At 44.5% G+C, this 27,231-nt stretch overlaps 1 protein-coding gene across 1 annotated transcript in view; it reads left to right on the top strand.

Annotated features, from left to right (window-relative positions):
* Window positions 1-27,231, top strand: part of plxnd1 (plexin D1) — a 64,515-nt gene that overhangs the window by 35,621 nt on the left and 1,663 nt on the right. Inside the window, exons 14-35 of the mRNA XM_035160403.1 lie at window positions 2,573-2,678; window positions 4,029-4,168; window positions 4,671-4,850; window positions 5,231-5,315; window positions 5,730-5,999; window positions 9,140-9,289; window positions 11,607-11,721; window positions 12,451-12,558; window positions 14,082-14,194; window positions 15,256-15,360; window positions 16,459-16,589; window positions 17,910-18,108; window positions 18,526-18,672; window positions 18,835-18,991; window positions 19,344-19,447; window positions 20,981-21,044; window positions 22,305-22,339; window positions 22,946-23,050; window positions 23,235-23,398; window positions 23,498-23,645; window positions 26,524-26,664; window positions 26,764-26,838. Coding sequence (XP_035016294.1) covers window positions 2,573-2,678; window positions 4,029-4,168; window positions 4,671-4,850; window positions 5,231-5,315; window positions 5,730-5,999; window positions 9,140-9,289; window positions 11,607-11,721; window positions 12,451-12,558; window positions 14,082-14,194; window positions 15,256-15,360; window positions 16,459-16,589; window positions 17,910-18,108; window positions 18,526-18,672; window positions 18,835-18,991; window positions 19,344-19,447; window positions 20,981-21,044; window positions 22,305-22,339; window positions 22,946-23,050; window positions 23,235-23,398; window positions 23,498-23,645; window positions 26,524-26,664; window positions 26,764-26,838 — 2,842 coding nt within the window. The remainder of the gene's footprint in view (window positions 1-2,572; window positions 2,679-4,028; window positions 4,169-4,670; window positions 4,851-5,230; window positions 5,316-5,729; window positions 6,000-9,139; window positions 9,290-11,606; window positions 11,722-12,450; window positions 12,559-14,081; window positions 14,195-15,255; window positions 15,361-16,458; window positions 16,590-17,909; window positions 18,109-18,525; window positions 18,673-18,834; window positions 18,992-19,343; window positions 19,448-20,980; window positions 21,045-22,304; window positions 22,340-22,945; window positions 23,051-23,234; window positions 23,399-23,497; window positions 23,646-26,523; window positions 26,665-26,763; window positions 26,839-27,231) is intronic.

The raw sequence follows: 27,231 nt of genomic DNA, 5'->3' as shown, positions 1-27,231 counted from the left end.
CATGTGACCTCATTTACTGGGTCTGTTGGGACAGGTGTCTGCTCGTGTGCTGGGAGGTCAAAGGTTACATCTGGGTGTCAAAAGGAAAAACCTGCAGCGCTGGAGAGACGGTGCTCCACTCACTCGTTGTCAACATTTTAATTAATGGCACAGTCAGGGTAGGCACACCTCATTTACTGGAGTACTTCTCTGCTGCCCTCCCTATCATTTTGAGATGACCCTCGAGTGGCCTTAGCCCCTCTGCAATTAGCAGAACCCAGACGACTCTCGCATCAAAACACGCAGACTTGATTGTTGATGATCCTCATCACCAACTCAAGGGGAAATGATCACAGACATCTCAGAGGTGTAGCCAAAATATCGTCCTCTGAAACCCATAATATCTCCACAGAGGGGCTGGGCTGGAATGTGCTCGGAGCAGGGGTCAGTCCAGGCCCTGTCTGTTCCTACTGGGAGTCTGCATCTCTTTTGACAGGGATCACACTGCATCAACATCACACACTGGTTACATACACCAGGGTGAACGTGTCTCGAAGAGTCTTATAAAACAGATTTCACCTTCCAAAAAAAAAAAAAGGCCTGAGAATGTTTCTGGGAATCTAGAAAACCACAACACATCTGGAAGGAGGTACACAACCTAACTCTCAGTTTCCTGGAAAGGCCACTGGACATAGCACCAATATGGTACCTATTTGCTACAGAACTGGACAAGACAATAGACCCTATGTCTACGAAACAGATCATATATCGCATAAGAAATGTATCCTGCTTAACTGCAAACAGCAAAGACCCCCAACATTTAATCTACTCAAACAAATAAGGAATGAAATGTGTTTCTTTTTTTCGAAAAATAAGGGGGCCACTGAAATGTGTGCTTTTACTCAATGCAGAAAAGTTTTGTATAAAACCCCCAAAAAAGGCCTGAGATGATGACAGACAGAAGTGTTTTAGCATGTTTTCATATTTGAATGCAGGTTTTCAAATGTACACACATATAAACTCAATGTGGGGCGCTTGTGACTTTGGATTGTGTGTGAAGGAAACTATAATATCACCATCAGCTCTGTAGCAACCAGTGTCAGATTTAGCAAAACATTCAATGAATTGATCATTTTTAATTGGTTTCTAATTGAAATACACAAAGAGCCCAGTCATTTGTACAGTTGAAATGCAACAGACTTCACACGTAGCTTTTATCTGCTGAGAAGCCTTTGGTCATACTCTTCAAAAAATATTGTTTTTTATGTTTTTCCACAGAATAATTCCCAATACTATTGTTCAATAGCAGAAACCATTTAATATGATGTTTTGTTTTGATAACTGTTTGATCCTCAGCCTGATTCCTCACTTTGGCCTGAAGGAGCCCTCAAGGTTAAGCCCGACTCAGGCTCGGATTTCTTTGAATTCACGTTTCAGTTCATTTTCCTTTTCTCTCTCTTCCCTCAATCAGAGCATGTGGAATGATGCATTTTCCTCTAACAGGTGCACGCCTGCACTCGTGGCACTGAATTGACAGGGGTGTAATTTGAATGCAATTAGATTCTTTACCTGATGCTCCATGTAATTAATGATCAGGAATGTGGACCCTGCCAGCAAATTTCAACACACTAATGCAGTTTATGTTTTGAATATTTTTTAACAACCATTCAGACTTACAAAGAGAATCTGTGATTTAATGTGGCTCATTTAATTCTGCAGTGGTTTTGGGTTTGGCTTCGCTCAGAGTCGGTGTGTGTAGAATCAGGCCTGACATTTAAGAGCACATGTAGATTCAGCTTTCTCCCTGGTCTCAGTTTGAACCCAACTTGCCTCAAATCTGTCCAGTCTCATCTCATCGTATGTCCTGCCAGGTCCACCTACATAAAACACACGTCCTCCGCTTACGAAAATCCCCCGCTATTCCTCTGTCAATCATCCGATCACTAGCTGAGAATTTATAACCATGTAGCAGCAGGCACCTGACTAAATAAACCGACGGGGTGTCAGGCTGCAAGGGAATCATGTGAGGTGATAAAGGTTGTGTTCCCCCCCTAGTATATTTATCCCAGTGAGGCCCCGGAACAGTAGATCCCTCTGCCTCGGTACACCGATGTATCGTTAATACGAGACGTCCCTGCAGAGCGTGCACTGATGACACAAGGCTTAATCGCAGCCAGGAGGCAAAGGGAACAAGCCTCGGCAGCTCCTTAATCTCCTCTGTGGTTAGACACATCTGGTCTGAGGAGCTTTGAACTTTACATCTCCTAATATCTGATATCTCAAAGCTTTATTAGATTCCATATGTAAATGCAATATGGTTTGATGAATTATTTCATAACCACCATTCTCCAAGTTTAATTATGTGTCTCTCTTTAGCAGTTGCGATCCAGCTCTTTTATATTGGTTCCTCTCACATGCAATTTATGTTCGAGCAATTCCTTTTTCATATTAGTTTATTCAATAAAAGTTATAAGCTGCATTTCTGAGTTTTCTTATCCACTGTCGTTGTTGTTGTTTTTTTGTATTAACTGATATTTGATTGTAGTGTTAAGACAACCAAACAAGGAGGTCACATTCATTTTGAACTCCCCAGGCTGGTGTGTGTCACTGGGTGGTCCAAGCATGTAAGGACAGACATCGTCCAAGTGGACGTGGACCAGAGCGGGGAGGGGGCTTCCAAGGAGAGATTCTCTTACATGGTAAGTCTTCTCCAGCCATCTACCCTCCTGCTGATCTTTGCTTTCTGCTCTTCTTGCCTCTCCCTACACATTCTTCTTCTTCTTCTAAGCTCTCCTGTTTCTCGCTCCCTGCTGGGAAAACCAAATGTCTCATTTGAGTGTTAACAGATGCATTTTATGATTCCGAGGAATGTGAGTGTGTGGGAATCTTCTAACGTTCATCTCAGCTGCGACTAAGCACCATTGTCATCTTGCACTCGCTGCCAGCATAAACAAATATGGCGATTGTTGGAATGTCCCCCTTGCACTGAATCCATCAGTGGTCACAGCAAACTAGCCAGCATTGTGTTAACTGACCTCAACCCACACAGTCTCCCATTGGATTAAGAGTATTCCGCCAGTGGAAATACCCATGCAAGCGCTTTGTTTCTATTGTTTATAGACAAAGAGTTTTTCATAATGTAGTGCTGGAAAAGTCAGCGGCTCTGTCTGTGAGTCATCCCGCAGAGAAATCACCCCGGTCTTGAAGCCCTCCTTGATACATGAGGACCAAGAAAGTCAAGAACAACAAACATTATGCTGGGGTGTTGTGGGAACTCCTCTTGGGCTTCCTTATCCAAACCCTGAGATGCTCAGTGTGAGAGAGGTTTTTACCGCTGGGCTTTGAGGGGAAGATGTGGGAGAAAGGGAAAACAGTTTTCGGAGACAGGATATGTGCCTCTGCTGAATCTCCTTCCTCAAACCTTAATACGGAAACATCTGCCTCCTTACGCCCACTCTGGCACACAAACACTACAATAGGTCTCCTCCATCCGTGCATGCTAAGGAAGTGAATCCTGTCAGTGAGGATAAGAGGTTTCCCTTGAGGCGAGGTTCATGGTGGGGATAGAAAGTTCAGAAAGAATGGGGATGCTGATGCTGGTAGCGGGAGAGCTGGACAGGACTATTCATCTTTGCGTGAAGAGCCTCTGTATGTGTGTACTGTATATGTGTCTGCATGTGCATATATGACTGCGGGGGAATGCAGTTTTTCATGTGCATGCATGAACACTATTGCTTCTCACCCGCAGCATAGCTGTCCTGCAAGCTTGGGCCTGAAGGCCTGGGCTCCAGCAGCACTTCAACATTCTGCAGCGTGGGCTGTCTTCACAGTTTTCTTCACTCATTTACTGTTATAGTCAGCAGCTGTCTCAGCCAATCTGTAAAGATGAGATATCTGAACATCAAAGCAGGAAGAAAGGATTTTATTGGGTAGCAAGCATCATAAAGAACAAAACACAGTTCAAGGAAGCCTGGGTGTCCCAGTGACAGAAGCTGCAAGATGTTTAGTGACGTATGCGATGTCTTGTTTTGTGCTGTATCTGTGCTCAGGTCCCAAAGCTGCTGTCCTTGGAGCCGAAGAAGGGCTCTCGTGCTGGGGGAACCATGGTGACCATCACGGGGGAACACCTGGACATTGGTTCTCAGGTCAGAGTCAAGGTCAACAACACACTGGAATGCATCATCACAGAGTGAGTATGATTTATTTCTAATTGCATGTAGTCAGAGTCACTGTGTTTTTTTCTTCTTTCAGGCACATTAAAGAGTGGTCTTAAAGTCTTTGTACTGAGCTTTAAATTACCCATAATTTAAAAACGTTATTTGCTTTGGTAGTGTTTTTTACATAACTGGTACCAATTGCTGTAACTACAGCTATTTATTCAAGCTGTGCTGCAAGACCTGCTTGAGACTTGATTTTTTTCAGTTAAAAATATGTGGCTTGAAAGCAAAGTCTTGAATTCATCCCAAGCCTTAATTCATCATTTTTGTGACTGATGTCCAACTCCAAAGTGTCAAGTTTAAAGCCAGCAGCTTTACTCACTGGACTAAAGTTTATTCCAAAGCACTGTTTGTATTAAATTCTTCAAGATGTATGAAACAAAAATTTTATTCTAAGTGGAAACGTTTGTTTTGTATTTATAACTTGCAAACATCACAAGATGTGTGATTACGATGTTTGCCTAATTTTTTTAGGAAAATGGACGAAACCATAGAGTGCACCATGCCTCCAGCCTTGCAGGTGTTCACCGAGTCAGTGTCAGTGTGCGTAGAGTTTGAAAACCTTCCCTGTCAGAGTGCGGAGCTCAGTGCCACATACACTTACGAGAAGAACCCCACCATCAGCTTCATCCACCCCAAAAAGAGTTACCTCAGGTACGTAAACTGCCAGAAACACCACAAGCATTAAAATGTCTTCAAAACCTCAAGCTGGCTGTTTCCAGAGAGTCTCTGACTTAAGTCATTACTGTAATGTTATCCTGATGTGCAGCCTCTTTTCTGTTGTGCTCTAAATAGCACAGAGTGTGTGACAGGGAAGCGGCGTCTTTGATAACGTGTTTGCAGATTTTTTTCAAACTGTCAAACTGCTTTGCATTATTATATGGAGCCCTATTTGCATAGCAGTAGGAATGTGACATGTTTTTTATCATGGCTGAGATGTGACTCTTGCATGTGTGTGTGTGTGTGTGTGTGTGTGTGTGTGTGTGTGTGTGTGTGTGTGTGTGTGTGTGTGTGTGTGTGTGTGTGTGTCGCAGTGGTGGCAGGACCATCACAGTTACTGGCCAGGGTTTTAATCTGGTGCAGAGTGTGACCATGCAGGTGCTTGGAATAGGAGAAACAGTGAGTGATCTGCTTTTTTACCTTTTAAAACTCTTTGAATTGTATGTGGGATTTAATAATTATATAAAACAAAATAAAAAATATGTGTGTTTAAGATGTCTAACTCCCATGAAACCGTAAAGGAAAAGTATTTAGGAAAATGGCTCATCAGATTTGTGTCAAGAAGTCTTCCCTGCCTAGAAATAGCAGAGCAACTAACCCTCCATGCAACTGCTGTAATCTTTACACTTTGGTGTTTGTACAGACTTTTGAGTGAGCTCTAGAGGTTTCCAGCTTTCTAGGCATGTTTTGTTTTCCTCGCACAAAGCCAAGCTTTCTGTTTGCCCCTGCTACATTTTATCAACCATCTGAAGGGTGAATGAAAAGGGTATAAAATGTTTTTCTTAAAGCTGCCTTGTTTTTCTCCCTCTGCAGCGCTGCACAGTGCTCTCCCCCTCCATGATCACCTGCCTGTCCTTGGCGTCCAGCCAGTCCCAGCAGACCACGGTGCAGTTCTTCCTGAACGGAGTCCTCTACATGGGAGATAACCCCTTCTCCTATGACGGCGAGCCAGAAGACGAGGATGGGGAGCCTCATAAGGGTCACTTCCTGTTGGAGTACGTGGAGGACCCTCAGTTCTTCACCGCCAGCAAGGAGAAGCTGATTAAACACCACCCTGGAGAGCCACTGACGCTCATCATCAATGTGAGTGACACCGCTGAGACAGGAAGTTCAGATTAGTGCTTCACTGATGTGTTGGTTTGCTGATAAGTCAAGTAAATATCCGTATGCCTTCTACTAGAAAATTCTCCCGTCAGTCTCAGTGTTGTTGTCCACCCCCTGCTGAATGGGAATACTGCTGTTTTATCGATCATGTATTAATTATATTTTCATAGAAATGCGCTGAGTAGTTTGTGCAGTGGTAAAAAACATAACTTAGGCACTAAACACAAAGTGCAGTCGAAGATGGACCTGTCATCAGTCGTTTCTTCATAAACCAGTCAGAGGTGACGACAGTGCTCTCCACCATCTCAGCTTTCACACACCTCGATTCAAACCCTGCAAAGAACAAGTGAGGGGATTTTTTTTTAAAGGTTGCGTGTTGCTTGACTCCAAAAGCCGCGCTGCTGTAACCTGACTCCCCCCACTGTGAACAGCAGACAGGGCTGAACGTTCCTTTATTCATATTCACACAATCCACAGGCGCATAAAACACATCAAAGGTGTTGAATCCTGTCGGCGGTCTGACGGGGGGGGGAGGCGCGATGGCAACTCAGCGGGTGGTCCTATGTTCCTGTGCTCTGGCTGATCTAAGCACCTGCCGGCCTGGATTCATCACCCTAAAGGGCCAACGGCTGTGGCACCGTACGACACGCACATGCTAACATTACAGACGGGGAAGTTAGAACCGAATCGGCTTCCTCTTTGTGTGTGTGTGTGTCAGATGAGGCCCTTGCAGGAGTCGCTGCCTCAGCCTATCTCCATGGGCGACTCATCTGTTGTTTCCTGTTTTTTTTTTAAGGAAGGTGGATTCCCATGTAGTGGACCTGAATGTGGGCGAGAGGCTGGAGAGTGATTGAGTGTTTTTGTTTAATAGGGAGTTTGTTAGTGAGCCAGATCCTTTATTAAGAATCTGAGCTGGAATGTGGGTGGGTTGTGTTTGCCTTCATCCTGTTTTGGCCATTAGATTTCATTTTATTGGACTGATGACTTTCAGTGTGAAATTCTGTGCTGTACACAGTATGGGAGTTATTCAGTTTATTTTACTATACGTCTTCCATGCCAGTTCGATGTCTTTTTTTTGGTCTTTTTGTGTCTTTATGTGTGTATTAGATGTGTGTACGCATGCGTGTGTGTGTGTTTTGTCTATGTTAGGAAGCATTTGTTGACAGAGACCCAGGGGGTGGCATCCTGCAGTGGGGACAGGACAGGGCCCTGAGGGTGTAATCAAAGCAAGGAAGCACACTGGGGATAAACATACACAAACGCAAACACTTCCTCATTTTTATCATTCTCATGTTAAAGGAAAATTACAGTAAAAAATACTGTCCTGTTATAGTTTTCAGCAGTATTCCAATCGGCAAAAACAACATTATTTATTCCGAGTTATTTGCAGAGATGTGTGAATGCTGCAACATCGCCAAAAAAAAAAGACGGTAAAAGAAATACAAGCAGCTGAATGACCAGACAGGTCCTAGATAAAACCTCAGGTCAGCCCAAAAAAATTTGGAATGGAAAAGAAAGGAGAATTTATCACTCACGTTGTCTTTTTCAGACATCGATTTACTGCCTTATCAAAATAAAATGCTTTAGAAATGTTTCCAGACATCACTAATCCCTCTGGGGAGCACTAGGTTATCATAGCTGTTATGAACCCAACTTTCCCTTCCAAGAATAATATGACTGCCCTTTGAAATACTTTAATGTAAATTAAATATGGAGACTTGCTAAGATGAAATTTGTCTTAAGTATGATACTTGATGCTGCTGACATTTAAAGGGGTATTCCAGCAATTTAATGTTGCACATAGTTAGGGCATCTAAAGAATATAAAGCAGCAAAAGCCAAGACATCCTGTGTTTTATTGTCTAGTATGAATATAAGCGTATTGACAGCAGCCACCATGCCTAGGTTTGGTTTGGCATTTCTGTGCCGCCTTTCAGTTTTTTGTTTTTTAACAAAATGCTTTGAGAAAAGTGACAGATAATGTCATCCTTTTTTCCTCCTGGCTAAGCTTCTCTGTATCAATTCCAACTTATCATATGTACTGCCATACCTCAGTTTAGGGTAAATAAATCATTGTGGACAGAAGTGGATACTGACAAATCCCCACGCACATTTTCAGATCTACCACAGAAGTGTTAAATAAAAATCACGTGTAAAATGACAGCCAACTCTGAGGCATGTCTGAGTTGTAATTGAGGACTTTTCTGTATCTCAAGCTCTCAAAACACTTTCAGCCGCTAATATCTAAGTACGTATTTATAGATTCGTCGACACGTACAAATCTCAGTACACAGATTTTTTTTACTCGTCTACAAATCTGATTACACTAACATCATAGGCTGTATGAATTCGCAAATCTCAGCATCCATTTTTTCAGATTATTTACACATTTACAAATGTGATTATTCACACACGGATTGAGATTCAGTCAACTCTCCACAAATAATATTGCTACAATATTGGCCCCGTACGTAAGGCAACTTAATGCAGTTTTAATTGAACCCTCTGTGTGTCTTTTAAACTCCATGCCCCCAGTTTGTAACGCAGGCTTTCTATTTTAGATTTGCAGTGTCGAAGCCTAAGCTTTCCTTACGTCAATGACATCACAGTGACATGATCAGGGTCTTCTGCGGATCCCTCGGGAGCCCCCGCTCTTAGCAGTGAGAAGCGCGGCTTGGATTGACACAGGCCAGAGCCGGATTGGCAAAAGAGGCCCATTCAGCTTATTCCGACAGGCTCCTGTAAGAAGCCCTGAGAATGTTATTTTGGGTACCAGCAGGAATGACTGTCAGCAAGTTTGTTTGTAGAAAACTTGCCTGGCCGTATGGGAGAGGCAGCGGGAATGTTTGCTGCTTTAAGGTGAACTCTAGCCTAAACTGGATGGGTTTTCTGCTGGCTTCCTCTGCGCGACAGCTGCGTGACAGGCCTGCCACGGCTCCGCTTCTATTCCTGTAGATTTGTGAGTGTATACGAGAATGTAAGTGCTCGTACAGTATGTATGGCTCGTAGCTGCTTTGTTCTCTGTTCTGTATGAATGTTATCTGCGCCTGTTCAAAGCAGGCCCCTCTGGTCTCTTACCGCTGACCGACTGACGGCTGTTTTTGTTCATTTCTGGCACAGAAAGGGCCGAGCGATCTGGAACTGCTGCCGGAGGAATACTCTGTCATGATTGGCTCCTATCCCTGTAACATCAGCTTCCATAATGACCAGCTGTTTCACTGCACTATCACCGGACTGCTGAGCTCCAACGAGAACGAGCTACCTGTCACCGTGAGTATACGCAAGCATGTAAAACACCTCGGTAAACGCAAATACAAAAACACACACACAACCTCATGTTGAAAATATTGCTCGATAGACCCTGTTAATATTAAGGATGTCACCCATCTGTCATACGCAACTCAAGCCAAACATTTAGTCACAATCCAGACCATCTGTGGTATCCACTGAAACAGCTTTGATCTGCACAAGCATGCACAACCAGTGATGTTTGTGTGTCTCTCTCTGTGCATTTTGAATAGCCTCTAGTCTGCGATCGTGCCACCATGAATCAGCAGTTCGAGTGGGCGGTGAGCCGTCACTATCTGCAGAACAATGCCAGAAAAGAACAGTGAAATGTTTACCGCTTACCCTTTATCTCTCTAATCCTCCCTATCAGTCCTTCGACCATCAGCGACACCGTCACCTATCTAGTCACACCGAGACCCGAGTTTTCTGAGATAGAGAGGATAGTGGTCCTCACTGGTGTTTTTATTTGGTCTCCAAGTTCTCTCCCTAACTCTTCAAGGTCTTAATCAAGAAATGGTTGAGCCCTGCACAGTCCTGATAAAACCAGACGCTCTTCCCGCTACCCACGTTTCCCATCTGTTGTTGTCCATTCTGGTCTGTTGTGATAGGACTTTATTAAAGCGGGGGGGAGCGCTCATCTATATTTAAATATGAGCCAGACTGTGAGAGGTTTGGCAAAATAGCTCAGAAACATATGTTAGTCTCTCTGTGTGTGTCGGTCGAGCTGAACTGTAAGAACCGTTTCCTAATCTTTGACACAGAAATAGAAGGAAGGTTCTTCTCCCTCACCCTCTGTACCTGAGGCTCGCCCGAGTGGCCGCCCGCCCCCGTCTGTTTTTCAGGATGTCTGAGAATAAAACACAAGCAATTAGCAAAGACACAAAGGGCAGGGCAAGGGTCAAATGAGATGCCATAACACAAATGGGTGGGCTGCCTTTTCCTGAGCCCTGTGAGGATGATTTGTGTGCACGTTTGACAGGAGCATAAATACACAGCGGGTGTATATTTTCCTTTTTGTCGGCTCATTTGAATAAATTCATACATGTTGGGCTGCTGCATAGCTTATGGCCATTTGTGTTACTTCGCTTACTTTCGGTGGCAGGTCTATTTTTACATGTCTGTGCTGTGCTTGGCTCTGAAGTATGGCTGCGATGCAGAAGTGGATGTGGGGAAGCGGTGTTTTTCGTACCCTGAGCGAAACAGGAACATGGAACAATGGCATTTTCCCCTCCATTAAACCAAGCCTGGATGTTGGAGCCTCTGGATGAGCGCCTTCTCTCCCTGATAAATGAACGCCTTGGACGAGAAAGAGAAAGAGGGGAATGAGAAAATAAGGAAAGAGTCCAGTGAGGCAGTTTCTCCCTCAGAGGCAGACCAGTGGAAGAGGGATTTGGTCTGAGGATTGGAGGCTTCTTTCTATAGTTCTTTTTATGTATGTTTGGATTGGGGGAAGGAGAGGGAAGGATGTTGGGAGGCACCACAGAGACCCTGCTGACTAATCAGAAGGCAGAAGTGAAAGTCCTTTTCTTGTCACATCTGGGTTACTCTGAACTGCGTGACTCCTCCAGCTCGTTGCAGCAGGGAGACCATTTTTCAAAATCCACAGTGTAGGGGGTTTTTTTTCCCCCATGTCTGCACCTGTGCCCATGAAAAAAATGATGCGTGCATGCGTGCAGATGCTTGTGTTTCCATTTAGCATGTGTTCCAGTACATGCGTTTTTGCACTGTACAAAGAAAATCCTTAATGCATCTACCGTCTCTCCTCATTACTGCTCTGTTTGCCTCTGCCTCTCGCTGTCTATGTCTTTGTCTCCCTCAGAATCTAATTTGCCGTATTGTTAGGATTGTAAATAACATTGTGTATACTTTACATATCCAGTAAATACTGTACAATAGTGTGCATTTTAGAATTTCCAAGACTAAAGACAGAATTTGACTAGAATCTGACAACCAAAGATCCATGGTCATACAATCATTCTACCTTCAGCTGAGGACGGCAGTTAAAAATACATGATATTTGATAGTAACAGACCTTGAAAAAGAAAACCATGTCCTATGACTAATACCTGCTGGAAAGTGTTTTTACAATACATTGTTTCTGTGTAAGCAGTTATGATGTTTTATTGACCAATCTCACCACTGAAATCATATGTTCTGTGTCATATAAATTCCCGAGGTTTGTACACAAATAAACTTGAGGAGAGATACTTAAGGTTTTGGTTAGAATTGTGGAAGAAAAGCAATTAAGACAAAAAAAGATTAGTTTGTTTCAGTTTGTTTTCTTCCTTTCTCTTTCTAGGTGCAAGTGGGAAACTTCCGTCACACCATCGCCAAGGTGCAGCTCGGTGGAAGTGAGCTGGCCATCGTGGTATCCATTGTTGTGTGCTGCGTGCTGCTGCTGCTGTGCACTGTGGGTAAGTTGTGTAGATGATCCAGATGATGGATGTGCTCCTGCTGCTGCAGCAATGGATGTTCCAGATGTGGAACAGATAAAAGGAATTTGGGCGTCATCGTTTCCTACACTTGCTTCATCCCTGAACAGTACCCGGTGCACAAAGACCTCACTGTTCCCCTCACTGTCTACTCTGCTTGTGTTGGTGTGTGTGTGTGTGTGTGTGTGTGTGTGTGTGTGTGTGTGTGTGTGTGTGTGTGTGTGTGTGTGTGTGTGTGTGTGTGTGTGTGTGTGTGTGTGTGCGTGCGTGCGTGTGTGTGCACGTGCGTGTGTGCCTCTGTGCAGGGCAGGTGGATCAGGGGGAAGATTGGTGCTAATTTGGATTTTCTCACATTGTCCTGCTTTGATTTTTTTTTTTCACAGAGCAGTTTTTTTTCTTCACAGATTTTGAGTGTAACCTTGCTGGTGAAATAACCAGTGTATTTCAACATACAGAGTGTGATACATATGTTATATAATAATTCAAGCAAATATTCTATTTTCACAAATGTGTATTTCTGGCAAAAATTGTTCATTGGTAGATTCTACAAAATCAAACAAACATCCATGCTCATATTTTTTCACAGGCTCATAAACCATTTCTGAGCGTAATTTCATTCATTCAAAAGCTTCTTGAGCCGTCTCTAATCCCGGTATTATTTCCTGATTTACTGGAAGCTGTCAGTGTTATAACAGTCTTTGTTTTCCTCAGCTCTCGTAGTGTACTGCACAAAGAGTCGAAGGGCGGAACGCTACTGGCAGAAGACGCTGCTGCAAATGGAGGAGATGGAGTCCCAGATCAGAGAGGAGATCCGTAAAGGTGTGTTTTTACACCAAAACACACAAATACACGAACACACACCCACTTCCTTTGTGACAACTCTGTCATTGTTGTGGTTGAGACCACAAATTATGTTTTGTTTCTGTCCACATAAATGCGTGTGTTTGTCTTTTTATGCACGTCCGTGTGCAAAATGTGTGTTGGTTATTTTTCTTGTCTGTGGTGGGAGAGAGATACAACAGTTGACCGATTTGTGCCTAGTCAGCATGACTTCTAAAATACAGAGTGTGACAAATGATCAGCCGCACACAGACACACTCATCGCCACATCGTCTCTGTTGTGTCTAACCTATAAGTAACGAGGCCTGTGTGTTTGTGTGTGTGGTTAGTTCCCTGTGTCTTTCTGTGTGTGTGGGTGTCTAGTCCATCAGAGTGAAGCCGTGTGAAGGCCACTGCACGTCCAAGCACCCAGATTTATGGCGTAGAGATAGAGGGGACAGATAGAGAGAAAGAAATGGAGGGAGAGGGCGATAGGAGTGGGAGTCAGGATTGTGAGTACGAGGAGAAGCAGAAGCGTGGGAGGGAGAGGAGGAGGAGAGGAGCGGTTATTTAGTCAGATGACAAGGATAGATTTGTGGCCGAGTTCAGGGTAAGTGTGCTCAATGAATGCCATAGTTCTGCGCAGAAGAAAGATGTGTAAAAAGCAAATGAACGGGGGAGTGGGAAACAATGGGAAATTGACATATTCCAGGTTACAGGAACGGGAGTGTTTTGGTAGAAGTATGAATAGTGAGGCAGAGGGGAGATTCTGGTATTCAAGCCTGTTCCAGCTAATTGGGAGCTGACGGTTTAGAGGACGAGGTGTCCTCTGTGTGTGAGCAGGACGATAAATAACCGGGAGAAGTAATGAAATATGTTTGAAATCCCTTCTTCCTGGTCAAACACAGTCTGAAGAAACCGGTTTTGTAACCTAAATACGTCTCTCATCCTGCAACAGGAAGCACTTCCCCATAAAGGGATCTCCAGCATCTCATTAGGAGGCAACATTATCCTCCCAGAAAACATGCTATCCAATTAAGTGGATACAATATTAGCATGCAGATTAAAGAAGTCAGTGTCTGGACATGCTGATACTGTTTCTGCATGTAAAACTTTAGCCTGCACACATGTTTTGGATGAAGGCCTCAGTCTGGATTTCGCTGCTCTGCTTGTCGTTTGGTAAATATTTGCCTGTATGCTGTGCTGAGCTGCTCAATCTGGCAAACAGAAAGCAAGAGAGAGAGAAAAAATGAAAGGATTAGTGTTTGGCGTATTTATTACAGAGCACCAGGTCGAGGAAATGAAATGATCTGATTCCACGTTTCTTCTAAAATATCTTTCAGATCCCAAAGTAGCCTGGGAGAAATTCGATGGATGTTGCATTAGCCTGCGAAACACATTCCTGACTCATTTTGCTTAGCAACAAATGAAGCATGATGAACCAGATACAATAAACAACTGTGGTTTGACAAAAGTCCCGAGATTGATTCACTATTTGGTCTTGTTTTTTTTTATCCTTTCAGGCTTTGCAGAGCTGCAGACAGACATGACAGACCTAACCAAGGAGTTGAATCGCAGCCAGGGCATCCCATTTCTGGAGTACAAACAGTTTGTCACACGCACGTTCTTCCCCAAGGTGAGAACAAATATTTTTACCCGCTATCTGATCTAACTGGTGGACTGACAATGCCATTTTTCTCAATGGGGTTTTAATTTTTTTCCCCCACCCACATGTCCCATTTCACTTCTCCCACCGCTTGTCATACTTAGCATAAAAATTCACCTTGGAACTTTTTCTAAACATAGAGTATATGTCAAGCTAAGTGAAGCTCAGTCTGGCCCCCTGCTGGAGAGTTAATGTGTTCTCCATAGGTAAGCATTTTTTCTAATGTGCAGCACTATGAAGGTAGACTGTGGGTCTATTTTTTCCACCGGCACAGACGAACACCACTCAGCGGGCTTTTGTCTACCAACCACAGGCATGGACTCTCAAGGAGACAGAACAATGATGGGCGCTAAGTCAAGGAAACTTTCCCCCTGATTTCTCAAAACACACTTTACTCCACTCACACAGTTTTGCAAGTGTACAGACTCTTGTGCAACGGTAGCCTCGCTGGTTTGTTGCACTGGACAACGTTTTGGCTTTTGAAGGAAGTGAGAGGGGAGAGTGTTGAAAAGCTGCAAAGAGGGAAACATAAATTTAAGCATCTCTGCTTCCGCTCTCTCTCCATAGTTTTTCTGCTAAGACAGCAACCCGACTCTGCACCCTCCTTTTTTTCAATGAGCTTCTGGTTCTCTTAGATTACACACACACACACACACACATAGCAGTGTTAGACACTTACTCAGACAAAGATGAAATACAAGCCAAATGTAGCTGTTCAGAAATGACAGAGTGCACTGAAAGGCTGCCTCTTGGCTGCGAGTCAGTTTGTCTCTAAAGCCTTTAAGGCTCATGACGTGTTGTGTCACGGTGTCATGTTTCCTTTTCATGGTCAGTCAGGGCCCATGTTCAAGGCCTCTCTGAAGAAAATTCTTCCCTTTGGTTCCAAACTGCAAATTTACGGCCAAACTCTCAAGGCCAGCACTTTTTATATTTCCCCTGTCTATCAAGTTTTTACTCTACCTTTCCTGTGTCTATAACGAGAGCTGACATTGTGTTACAGTTCTCTCTGTGTTTATTTATGTGTGTTTCAGATGTGCTCTGATTACGAGAAGAGTCTTGTCCAGCCTGTCTACGAGACTGATGCTCTGGGCCCTCGAGTGCTGCCGGAGACCCACCCACTGCTGCAGGACTGGAAGGTGAGGGGTTAAGCCATTAGGATGATAGGTTACGTTGCTCTTTCTTGTGCGCGAGTGCCTTGAATTGGCTCCTTTTTCACTCCCTTGTTTCTCAACTGGGTCACACTGAAGCTTGTTAAGGCTTTGTGGTGAGCTCGTACTTGATGGCGAGAACAGAAAGGCATATTCGGCATTTTTGCCTTTATGGGCTTGTTATAATAAGTACCATGTCTCACTATGTGTTTGTGTGCCCTCCCATGTGTTTATTTGAACACTTACGCATGTCATTCAGTGGAGTCAAGTGAGGGGGACGCACAAAAAATGTTGAGCTTGTCAAACACGCTGCCCACGGAGTTGATGGCAGGTTGTTGACACACTTCTCACTGGACCCAATTCGACCAAATTGTGTGCGTTTCATTGAAACCCATCTCTAGTGTGTGTGTGCGTGTGTGTGACGGTAGTGAGAGCCATTGTATGAGGGGAGCGTGGGAGAGGGAGCGTGCACTTTCACTCCATAATGTGGATGATGTGAACGTGTGTGTGTGTGTGTGTGTGTGTGTGTGTGTGTGTGTGTGTGTGCGCACAATAGAAAGAGAGAAAGTAACGATTGTAGTGCTACTTTTGGGTCGGCAGCCGGGGGAGTCTGTCTAACGGTGATGAAGTGCCTTGGATCCACATCGTCTTCCCAGGAAGTGTTTTCCAGGTCACAGCAAATAAATCTCATAGGCGGGCATTTATCTTAATGGACACCCCTGTTCTCCTTCTGTCAGGCTGCAAACCACACCATATGGCTGCAGTCCAGAGGGAAGACTCCATCTCACTGCTGCTTAGTTGCACCCATAGATAGGCCATACTCATTAAGCCGACTCGGCACATTTAGAGACAATCAAACACAGTCAGGGACCGCAGCACGAGATACAGATACTGTAGCGAGACCCAGGGAGAAGGATGTGCCCAAAGCAGCAGAAAGAAGAGCTACGGTAGCAAGATGAAGTGTTCACTCGACAGGTCGCACAAGACGGGAGGTGGTGAAGTAGATTAGCGAGTGTGCAGCAGGTGTGTAATGCGATTTTGGTGAAATTGTGCAGAGAAATAACTGTTTCACCCGTCTGTCATCAGTCCACCAACACAACAAAGCCCAACGTTGAGGAGGGCATCACCATGTTCTCCACTCTTCTCAACAACAAGCACTTCCTGGTCACATTTGTCCACGCCCTGGAACAGCAGAAGGACTTTGCCATACGAGACAGGTAACAGGTTCAAATAATTCACTGTATGCTCATTAAATCTGTGGAATTTATTCAACTGAGTGACTTTTGTGAGAAAGATGTTGATTCAACACCATTTTTGAGACTTGAGTTAGTGGTGGTATCGTTTCATTGAGGTGTTTTTAAGTTGCTATAATTAATAGTTTTATATTCACAATGGTTGTAGTCTCCTCACAGCAAGAATATTCTCAGTTTGGATGCCAGTTTTTCTACGGTCTTTCTGTGTGCCGTTTGCATTTTCTTCCCGTGTCTCCGTGGGTTTTCTCCTGGTACTCTGACTTCCTCCCACGGTCCAACGACATGCAGAGTCTCTAAATTTACCTTAGGTGTGACTGTGAGAGTGAATAATTATTTGTGTCTGTATGTTGGCCCTGTGATATGCCAACGACCTGTCCAGGGTGTACCCAGCCTCTAGCTGATAACATGTTATGTGAAAGATGTGTCATGTGCTGATGAACCCACAGAGAATCATCAACCAAAAGAAAGCTCTGAAAAAGCTCCCTGTGCTATCTTGGTCAACACCAAATGTCAGACACACAGTTAGCATATAGCCAGTGAACATAGTGGGAGCCTTTAGCGGCTGTAGAGCAAGGAGAATTTATTTATCTGTTTACCGGGACACCCAACCGGGAGGAGACACAAGGACGACCCAGAACTGACTGGAGGGATTACAAATCCCATCTGGCCTGGGAACACCTCAGGATCCCCTGCTGGAAAGCGTGGCTAGGGAGAGAGATGACTGGAATACCCCACTTGGCTGGATAAACAGAAAGCAATAGATGGATGGATGGAATTTTTTTTTGTAAAACTGTTATATTGCATTGATACAAGTCTGTAAGATTGTGTCTATGGCAGCTGTTTACATCATAACAGCATCACTTACTCTGCCTTTGTGTGTACTTGGTCATCTGTCACCGTAGCCGCCCCACAGTGCTGTTATGGTCCTGAAACTAGCCAGTCATTGTGGAGAATGAGAGAAATTCCAGAGACGAGACCACATCCCTGGTGCAGCTCATAGTCAGCACTTACTGAATGATGTAGCCTCTCTCTCCTGGATTAAAGGGGCTTTGTTAGGGAAATCCCCTGCACCTCTGGTTTTAGTCACCCGGACACTCCCTGCATTAGATGAGGGCTTTATTTGGCTCTGCAGTCATAGGTGCTGGGAGGAGGAACCTTGTTGTTGTTTCTGTAATGTAGGTATCATTTTTTTTCACCACTGACCACATGCTGACGGGGCCATGTTTGCAGGAGTATGTTTTTGCTCATCCGTCTGCTGTGCTAATCTGTTTTTTCATCCTTCAGATGCAGCCTAGCGTCTCTGCTCACCATCGCCCTCCATGGTAAACTGGAGTACTACACCAGCATAATGAAGGATTTGCTGGTGGACCTGATTGATGCTTCGGCGTCTAAGAACCCCAAACTGATGCTGCGCCGCACGGAGTCGGTTGTGGAGAAAATGCTGACCAACTGGATGTCCATCTGCATGTACAGCTACCTCAAGGTGAGGATAAGAAAGAGGAAGGTTCTGCAATGTAATGAGATAGATTTGTGAATACCCCCCTTATACAACCACATTTAGATTCACCAGATTTGGATTTTCATCAATTTGCACATATTTCCCCTACATGTGTCAATTTTTTTTATTAAGATCCATAAAGGAAAATGTCTTATCTCACTATGTTGAAGAGAGAGAAAAAAAATTCTTGGTTCAACCCCCTGATACGGAGCCGCACCAAAACTGAATGGATTTCTTCCCTGATACAACCCACATCCTTTCACTTAGTTTCATAGTGATTTGTCCAGTAATTTCTATATAATCCTTCTTACAAACCAAACAACGAACAGGGGGGAAAACTCCTCTGCGGAAGTCATTACAATGAAGCGCCACAGCTCTGAATCTGGACTCAATTGCTCACAGGAGACAGTGGGTGAGCCGTTCTTCCTGCTGCTGTGTGCAATCAAGCAGCAGATCAACAAGGGATCCATAGATGCCATCACAGGGAAGGCCCGCTACACCCTTAATGAGGAGTGGCTGCTCCGTGAGAACATTGAGGCCAAGCCACAGGTCTGATAACTCACTTACTCTTGCTCCATCTTTCACACCCTCACTTTTTTCTTAGCAGAGCTCAGAGGTCAATGTCAAACTTACAAATTCTATTAAGTTGACTGCTAGAAAGTTGGCTGCAATACAAACCCGCTAATTTTTGTGTTTCCTTTGCTCTTGCAGAACATGAATGTGTCCTTCCAGGGCTGTGGCATGGACTCGCTACCTGTCAGGGTCATGAACACAGACACAATCTGCCAGGTGAAGGAAAAAATCCTTGAAGCCTTTTATAAAAACCTGCCATTCTCCCAGTGGCCCCGAGCCGAAGATGTAGACCTGGGTAAGAGCACATTTTCTCTGATTATTTCCATCCTCTCCCCTCCCCAACCCTCCCAGATATAGTAATCTCCTTTGCAAAAGGTCAATTCCCCTCATGAAGCTCAACCAACCTGAGGCTGCAATATAACAAATGACAGAATCCATCGAGGAGAGTGTACAGTCATAATCACAAAGAGTTATTGCTTTCAAAGGCTGTGGAGCCTGCAGAGCTGATTTGATTAATGGCCGCAGAATATTTCCACAGGTCGCGCCACGGAAAGCTGCCCTCTGTCGCACATATATTCTTTTCCAAATTCCGGATGAACTTGTCTAATATCACTTCCCTCCCTTCTCTCGTCTCCTCTCTCTTCCAGAGTGGTTTGACTCCGGCAGCAAAATTAAACTTCTGCAGGACCTGGATAATTCTACAGTGATGGAGGACGGACGAAAGAAGCTCAACACAGTCTGCCATTACCTGGTGTGTATGTGTGTGTGTGTGTGTGTGTGTGTGTGTGTGTGTGTGTGTGTGTGTGTGTGTGTGTGTGTGTGTGTGTGAGTGTACCTGTAAATCCCTGATATTATGTTGAAGGTGGGATATCACTGTAAATGGTGTCATTGGCTGTTCATGCGTGGAGGGTTCACTCTGCTACAGTTTGCTGAAAGTGTTTCAAGGCCATGTTTGTGTTCACTGTTAAACTGTGTTTCTCTTTATAATAGCATTGTACAGGTCATTTATTGAAGCTGACGCAAAGCTGCTGCATTCAAACTGTTGTTATGAAGAGTCTGAATTTGGACTTTAAAGGTTCAGTGTGTAAGATGACAGTGATGCATGAATATATATAATAAATATAATAATAATATAATATAAAAAATAATCCTAGTGATGTTTTCACTAGTGTGTAAATCATCTAAATTGTACGAATCAAAGGTGGGATGAGAAGACATCACTTTAAAAAACTGCCAAAGAGATCCCTAATGAGCCATATCTATTTACTCTGATATTGGGTGTGTCAGGCACACAATAGAATGTTTTATTTATGAGTTAACTTTATACAAAATACAGAGAGTCTTATGAGGCACTGTACATTCAAGGTATAAATTTAGTTTCTTCTATCTCTTCGTGTGATCCCAGACTGACTCCATAATGATCCGGGCTCTCTGGGGGGCAGAAAATCTATTGCATTGTCAATGTTTCTGAAGATGGTTCTTTTTGCCTCCGGCTGTGTGCTGTGGCTCATTGTCATGCTGCAGAATTTATTCGAGACCAATCAGATGCCTCTGTGATGGTGTTGCATGATAGATAAGGATATAAACATCTTGGGCTCTGTTTCTGCTTCCTTAAGACAGCAATACTCCAACAATGTGTCCGAACACGTCTCAATTTAAGACAATCGACATTTGCTATTGACAGCTCGACAGAAAAACTGCATTTCATCAGTGTGAAACCTGCAACTACCATGTGCATCCTTCTTGACAACAGTTTTGTAAGACAGGGCCACTGAAGTGTCTCAAACTTGCCAACAAGAAGAAATGTCATGTGGTGGTATTCCATTAAGAATATCTTTTTGTGCCTGTGTGTTTGCTTATGTCTGCATTCATTTGTGCATGAGTAAGCAGAAGTTCAGTGCCCCTCGACCTTTGACCTTGTACCTGTACTTGTTAAGTGCTCTGTTTAGTTTTCGCTGAGCCGTGGGGACGGAGCTGTGAAAGCAGCGAGCTGCAGCTTGTACTAACAGTCTGGGTTCACTGGCGAGGCTGTTAAATCCGTTTCACTAGGAGTTGACTTTAATGAGTTCAGCCAGGCTCAGGCAGACTCGCCACCACCCTGGATACACGCGAGACCAACACACATGTGTTCAAACCAACATATGCACCTCTCAACACCGCACTCCCCTTGAGGGCATGCTTAATGATGCTGTTCTGGTGCACCCTGGCTCACCCTTGACCCTGTGCCCTATGTCTTCTCCCATCCCATCGCCCTCCTCCTCTTCCTTCCTCTCTATCTTCACAGATCCCGGAGGGGGCATCACTAGCCATGAGCATGAAAGACAAGAAAGAGAACACCCTGGGGAGAGGTACATCACCTTCGAACACACCCACTCCCTGTCGCTTTGTCACCCAATCTCACCCACACTTGGATAAATACACGCACTTGCTGGATCGCAGGAAACAGCACACGCTCAGTTGATCACAAGAACACGATACGCTCATGTAAACACGTATGAAATCACACACCCTCCCTTTCCCAAAAGACACAGCGGCCATCTAAACACACTCCCACCTCATAAATCACAACACATACTCCCCTGCCTCACACAGGAGTCATGCTGCTGCCTCAGTCAGAACTCTTTTTTCTGTGTTATAGATGTATTCCATTAGCAAATGTCAGCTTGTGGGGAAAAAACAAAAGTTGGCCCATTGTCCAGCCTCAAGCTGTAATATAATGACTTCTCTGCCTGTTGACAGATTAGTTTACATGCAGCCTTTAATGGGCTTGTCCGGTTGCTGTCTAAGGTCTACCTTACATAATCAGTACCAGCCCAGAGCTCAGTTCTGCTGCGGCTCTGTCCATCAGAGCCTCTGCTCTCATTCATACTGCGCCAAAAATAGGCTTATGTGCTCCAAACCTGGCTCCGGCTTCAAAGCGTCAGGGGGGTGTTATGAAAGTGTAGTGCTCCCTGGCTAATATAAAACACTGTCCTGCCTGCCTGCGATCAGTGCTGAGGGTCTGGACTGAGGCCCGATGGGCAGAAGCATCGCTGGCAGAGCCGCCTGTAATGAGAACACACACCATGTATTTGTGTGTTTGTACGCATGCCTGTCTTTGTTTTTGCTTGTGTGTTTGTGTCTGCGTATGTTCTTGAGTTTGGACATGCGTCTACATGCGTCCTCATATTTGCTCATGCATTTGTATGAGTGTGTTTGTGCGCAGACCTATATATAAACCAGTGCAGTTTAATGCTCTTTCCCAGCGTTGGCCCAGCATTACCATCTCATTACACCGGCTCCAGAGCCAATCACAGACTCTGTGTGTCTGTCTCCCCTAATCTCTCTCTTTTCTCTTTCCTTTCACTCGTAATCTTTCTCTTTCATTCTCTCAGACAGCTCCCCTCCCCTACCGGCCCACAGTCCACCTTAATCACTTTCTCCTCTTGCATGTACTCTATCTCCCTCGCTCCACTGTCACTCTCGCTCTTGTTTTTTTCCTCCCCTGTACGTGTCACACTCCCCTGTGCACCCCCCCTCCTGTCTCCTCTCATTCTCTCAGGTCTCCAACTTGCTGATTGCACATTGTTTCATGCTGTGTGTTTCTTTTTTTGTCTCCCTCTCCTCAGCCAAAGATCTGGATACGGAGAAGTATGTACATTTGGTGAGTATCTCATCATAGGTAATTGGAACGCGTCGTTAAATGTTCACTGAATTTATCGCCAGAGGGTTTTTCCTGTGCATGGCAGCGTTAGTCAGGCTGGTGACAGAGAGAATGGGGGTGAATGGAGGTGAAAATGAAAGCTGCTGAGAGGACATGACAGCACTAATGCCGCTTAAGTTCCTTTATAAACGTTAGCTAAGATATGGGCCCTTTGACTTTAGAATAATGAGTTCCTTGGAATACAATTTGCCGGGTGACTAGTTAGTTTGACAGGACAGTTCTGTTATCCGTTTTTGAGACACAATTGGCTGGAATTTGTCTCCTTATTCTTCCCTAGACCGTATTTAGACCTGTATGAGCAAGTTAGAGACATGATCCTGTACACAGCCAAAAAAAATTCCCATACCCAACCACTTCCTCTATTCTGTATGTTTCAAAATACCCTGATGTTGTTTCTGGATCATGTGTCTAATGCATGAGACAATGAAAACCCCCTCAGACGTCTGAGACTGCAGAGACAATGGAGCATTCATTTGGGTACTTGTGGGAGTTTATTGCTTCACCCTGTGTACAGTATGTTGACCTTCGGCATCTGTTGTGTTCCAGGTCCTACCTCACGATGATCTATCGGACAACAGGAGGTCACACAGACAGAGTCATCGCAAGAAAGTCCTGCCTGAAATCTACCTGACACGCCTGCTGTCTACCAAGGTGAGTAGAAATAAGAGGCTGCAAACAGACTTTAGACACAGCTAGATATCTATCTCCTTGTTCTATGTCATCTTTATATCGCCCATATTAACCTCAGGAGCCTTCTAGGCATTCCTACATCACGTTAAACCGTGTCACTGTGTGCAAGTGTGTGTGAGCCGCCTTTCTCCCTTTATCTCCACAGGGAACTCTTCAGAAGTTCTTGGATGACCTCTTCCAAGCCATCCTTAGCATCCCTCCGGAGCGCCCCCCTCTGGCTATCAAATATTTCTTTGACTTCCTGGAGGAACAGGCTGACAAACGGGGAATCACAGACCCAGACACCCTGCACATCTGGAAAACCAACAGGTAGACGACTTAACCCAATGCTTAAAGGCCCCCTTTGGGTACCTCACTGTTTGTGCAAGGCTTTAAAAAAAGGCTTTATCTCTCCCCCCCTCTGTGCAGTTTACCTCTGCGTTTCTGGGTGAACATCCTGAAGAATCCCCAGTTTGTGTTTGACATTGATAAGACGGATCACATGGATGCCTGTCTGTCTGTCATCGCCCAGGCTTTCATCGACGCCTGCTCCATTTCTGACCTGCAGCTCGGCAAGGTGAGTCTGTCTGTCTGATCAGGGGCTTTCTTTGGACAACCCCCTCATTATTCTTTTGTCTTCAATTGAAGTCAAAATTAGCTATCAGCGGTTCCTGTTTGCACCGTTGGATGTATAGATAATTATCACTGAATTAATTTGATACCAAAGAAAACTTGATGAGACATGTTTAGGAGTCAAAAGGAACGTTTTATTTATTGGATTTCTCAGGGATTTATGGATGTTTACTTCCCACGTATATATCATCCGTTTCCCTCGCTCCCCTGGGCGGGGGTGTGCCACAACATGACAACCTCTGATCCGTCACACTGTTATTATTATTATCACTTTTATATTTACCTATATTATTAAATATTAAATACATGATGGGTTATATATCTGTGTCCATCCATCTCTCTGTATTTCTGCCTGTATGTGTGTAACACACACACACACACACACCTAGTCCCCCTGTGAACCTTCATCCCAAAGCCTTCAGACTGTCAGCTCCATCTACTTCTGCTCATGTTATTTCAGCCCAGTCGGCTGATCCAAGGTCATGAGCACCAGGGATCCCTTTTTGGTGCTGTGAGCGAGTTTGTGTGTGCAAGTGTGTATTCTCGGGCGTGCATGTGTACGCCTGTCTATGCCTGCCTTGTGTGCGTGTGTGTGTGTTCAGTGTGTGTGTGTTCAGTGTGTGTGTGTGTGTGTGTGTGTGTGTGTGTATATGTGTGTGTGTGCTTGCATGTCAATGTCGTCACTGCTCACAAATCCGTCTCATCCCTCAGACACCGTGACCCTGGGCACGCTCTGCTTCCTGTCTCTCTCTGACTGGCTTCCTCCCTGGAGGAAGTCGAGGACTCATCAAATAATGCTTCTCTTTCACAGAGAAACTCTCTGATTTATATACCTCTCTTCGGTGCCAAAGCCAGTGCGCTCAAATAGCAGCAGTATTCACGTGTGCATGCAGGGGGAAACGTACCTATGGACCAACAGCTCTGAGATGTTTTTGCTCAGTGTGTGTGTGTTTGTCTGCAGCCTCCTCATTAACTTGTCGCATCTGGCTTTGCACACACACAGTGTTGTGGAGTCACCAGGTTCAAGGATATGGCCACATTTTCTCCTGTAGGCCAAGGAGACTGACATGACACATCGCTGCATTTCCCTCATGTGTTCACAGTCGCTTGTTTGTGTTTGAGTGTGTGTGATGGCCGCGGGACAGGGGAGTGAAGGGTACGGGATCTGGATTAGCAGGAGCACAGCAGGGGTGAGAGAAAGGTGGGAAACTAAGCAACTCTCGCTGTTTCCACGGAAACCTTCTTATCTGGCAAAATGCAGACATGGAGGGCCACGGGGTCACAGGGGGGTTACCGGGCAGATGGTGGACCAGCAGGAAGTGACCTTGCGGACAGGAAGCCAGAGGGTCCTGAATCAGAAAGAGCGACTGTGGCCGCAGCCGTTCAGTCCCCCCAGTACCTTTAACACACACATACAAACACACATTAGGTGACACAAATAACTCTAGACACATAGAAATAGCGAGGTGCGCTGTAAGCACATTCACTGAAGCTAAAAGCTGAGGCCGCCCGTCTCTTTTCCTCATCTTTCTCCCTGTCCTACTTTTCTCTGTCCCTTTCACACACACACACACACACACACACACACACACACACACACGCACACACACACACACACACACACACACACACACGCACACACGCACACACACACACACACACACACACACACACACACACACACACACACACACATTGAGCACCTAAAGACCTGCACACACCCACTCGCAACAGTAGTCACCACTTAAACTCGAATATGCCCACTACCTCTTAGCCCCACCACTTTTCTTCTTGCTTGAATGAGCACCAGTGCGAGAGCCTGAAAGTGACTCTGGAGAGAGTGGCAGAAGTATGAAGGAGTATGATTTCGACTGGAATGTTCCTTTTCCAGCTCTGGCTTTTTCAGTCTCCTGTTGTGAGGAAAGGAAACGGTTCCCTCCCTCCATTGTCTTGTTTTAGTCCGGTTCAGACAGAGTCATCGACAAATAATATCCGGTATGACTGAACAGCTCCTTATTCGGACACCAGTGGTAGAAGAAGTATTAAAAGAAGAAGAGGGAATTCCCAGGGAATTATTCATGGATTTTCATGAGAAAAATCTGGCACATTTAGGAAACTGATATCTCTGAGTGTGTAGCAGTGCAGCTTGATTGAATTTCAGGGCACTGTTGGGTGATATGAGTTTACTGAGTGACATTGCAGTTGGAATTTCATTGAAAAAAGACATTTTAAAGTTTCAGCTGGTCAACCTTTATTAAAATCCTTTATTTACTATAATTATAAGATATATAATATAATCATATTTTATAGAATGATCATACATTTTTTTTCAATTAAAATCTTTATTCTTAAACTAATTAGTTACTTTAGCTTTCAGTCAAATGTCGTGAATTAAAAGTTCAGTGTTGTTCCCTGATGTAAAGTATCATAAAATGAAAATAATAGCACAAGCTCAAATAGATTTATAGTCCGATTTTTTCAGAACGTGTTCAGTCATCAAACTGCCTCTCGTAAATGATGCATATGAACATTCCGACATCTCTTCCCTGCTACACTGCTGAGTATTTCAGGAAATTTAGAAGCCAGCTTCCTCCTGTGATCGCATTCAGTTGTTTGTGAATTTAGAAAATTTATCTTAATTTGTTCCTGTTTGGATCTGAGGCTCTGCCAAGGAGTATGTGAGGTCACGGTCTGTCTGTAACAAGCTGATTCAGATTTGTTCCAGAGCACCACATGAGCAGAGCCACACCGTGCCAGAATAATATTAGTTAAAAGCAATGATACGAGTCTCCTGACTGAAATGCGTGTGTTTTATTTTGCAGGACTCCCCGACCAACAAGCTGCTGTATGCCAAGGAGATCCCGGAGTATAAGAAGAGGGTGCAGTGCTACTACCGGCAGATACAGGAAATGGCGCCTCTCAGTGAGCAGGAGATGAACGCTCACCTGGCTGAGGAGTCACGGGTGAGTCAAGTGCTCAAGAATGTTACTTTGTGTTTGACGCAGGCATGTTTTTACTGTGAACTTAAATCTAACATAACACTCTATTGTGTGCCTCTGCAGAAATACAGGAACGAATTCAACACCAACCTGGCCTTGACAGAAATCTACAAATATGCCAAAAGATACAGACACCAGGTGAGAGGAGAGATTCTTATGCTACGTCCCTGTTGCTCTGATCTAAGATCCAGATTAGATATGAACTCGTGTTTAAACTGGCCCTCAGTTGGTCCCTTTCACCATATTGAGTTTCACAGATGTGTATCAGAGACGTATCACAGTGGAAGATCTTGTGCATGTTGAGAGATGAGTTAGACTATAAATAGCTTCTCACCAAATGTCTGGACAAGTGTCTACACTAAGTAGCCAATTTATCTCTTTAAATGTTGAAAACATCAGATGTGATCACTCCTCCGTCCAATCCTTCCTTCCAGCCCACATACACGTCACCTTTTACTTTAAGCAAACAACAAGCTGTTTACCTTCTCTTTATCCACCCCCCCTCCTGCTTTATGGCAGTTGCTGTTCCAT

This window comes from Hippoglossus stenolepis, chromosome 6 (assembly GCF_022539355.2).
Source record: "Hippoglossus stenolepis isolate QCI-W04-F060 chromosome 6, HSTE1.2, whole genome shotgun sequence".
Classification (NCBI taxonomy): domain Eukaryota; kingdom Metazoa; phylum Chordata; class Actinopteri; order Pleuronectiformes; family Pleuronectidae; genus Hippoglossus; species Hippoglossus stenolepis.
The sequence above is the reverse complement of the archived record's forward strand: the minus strand, read 5'-3'. Positions and strand labels throughout refer to the sequence as shown.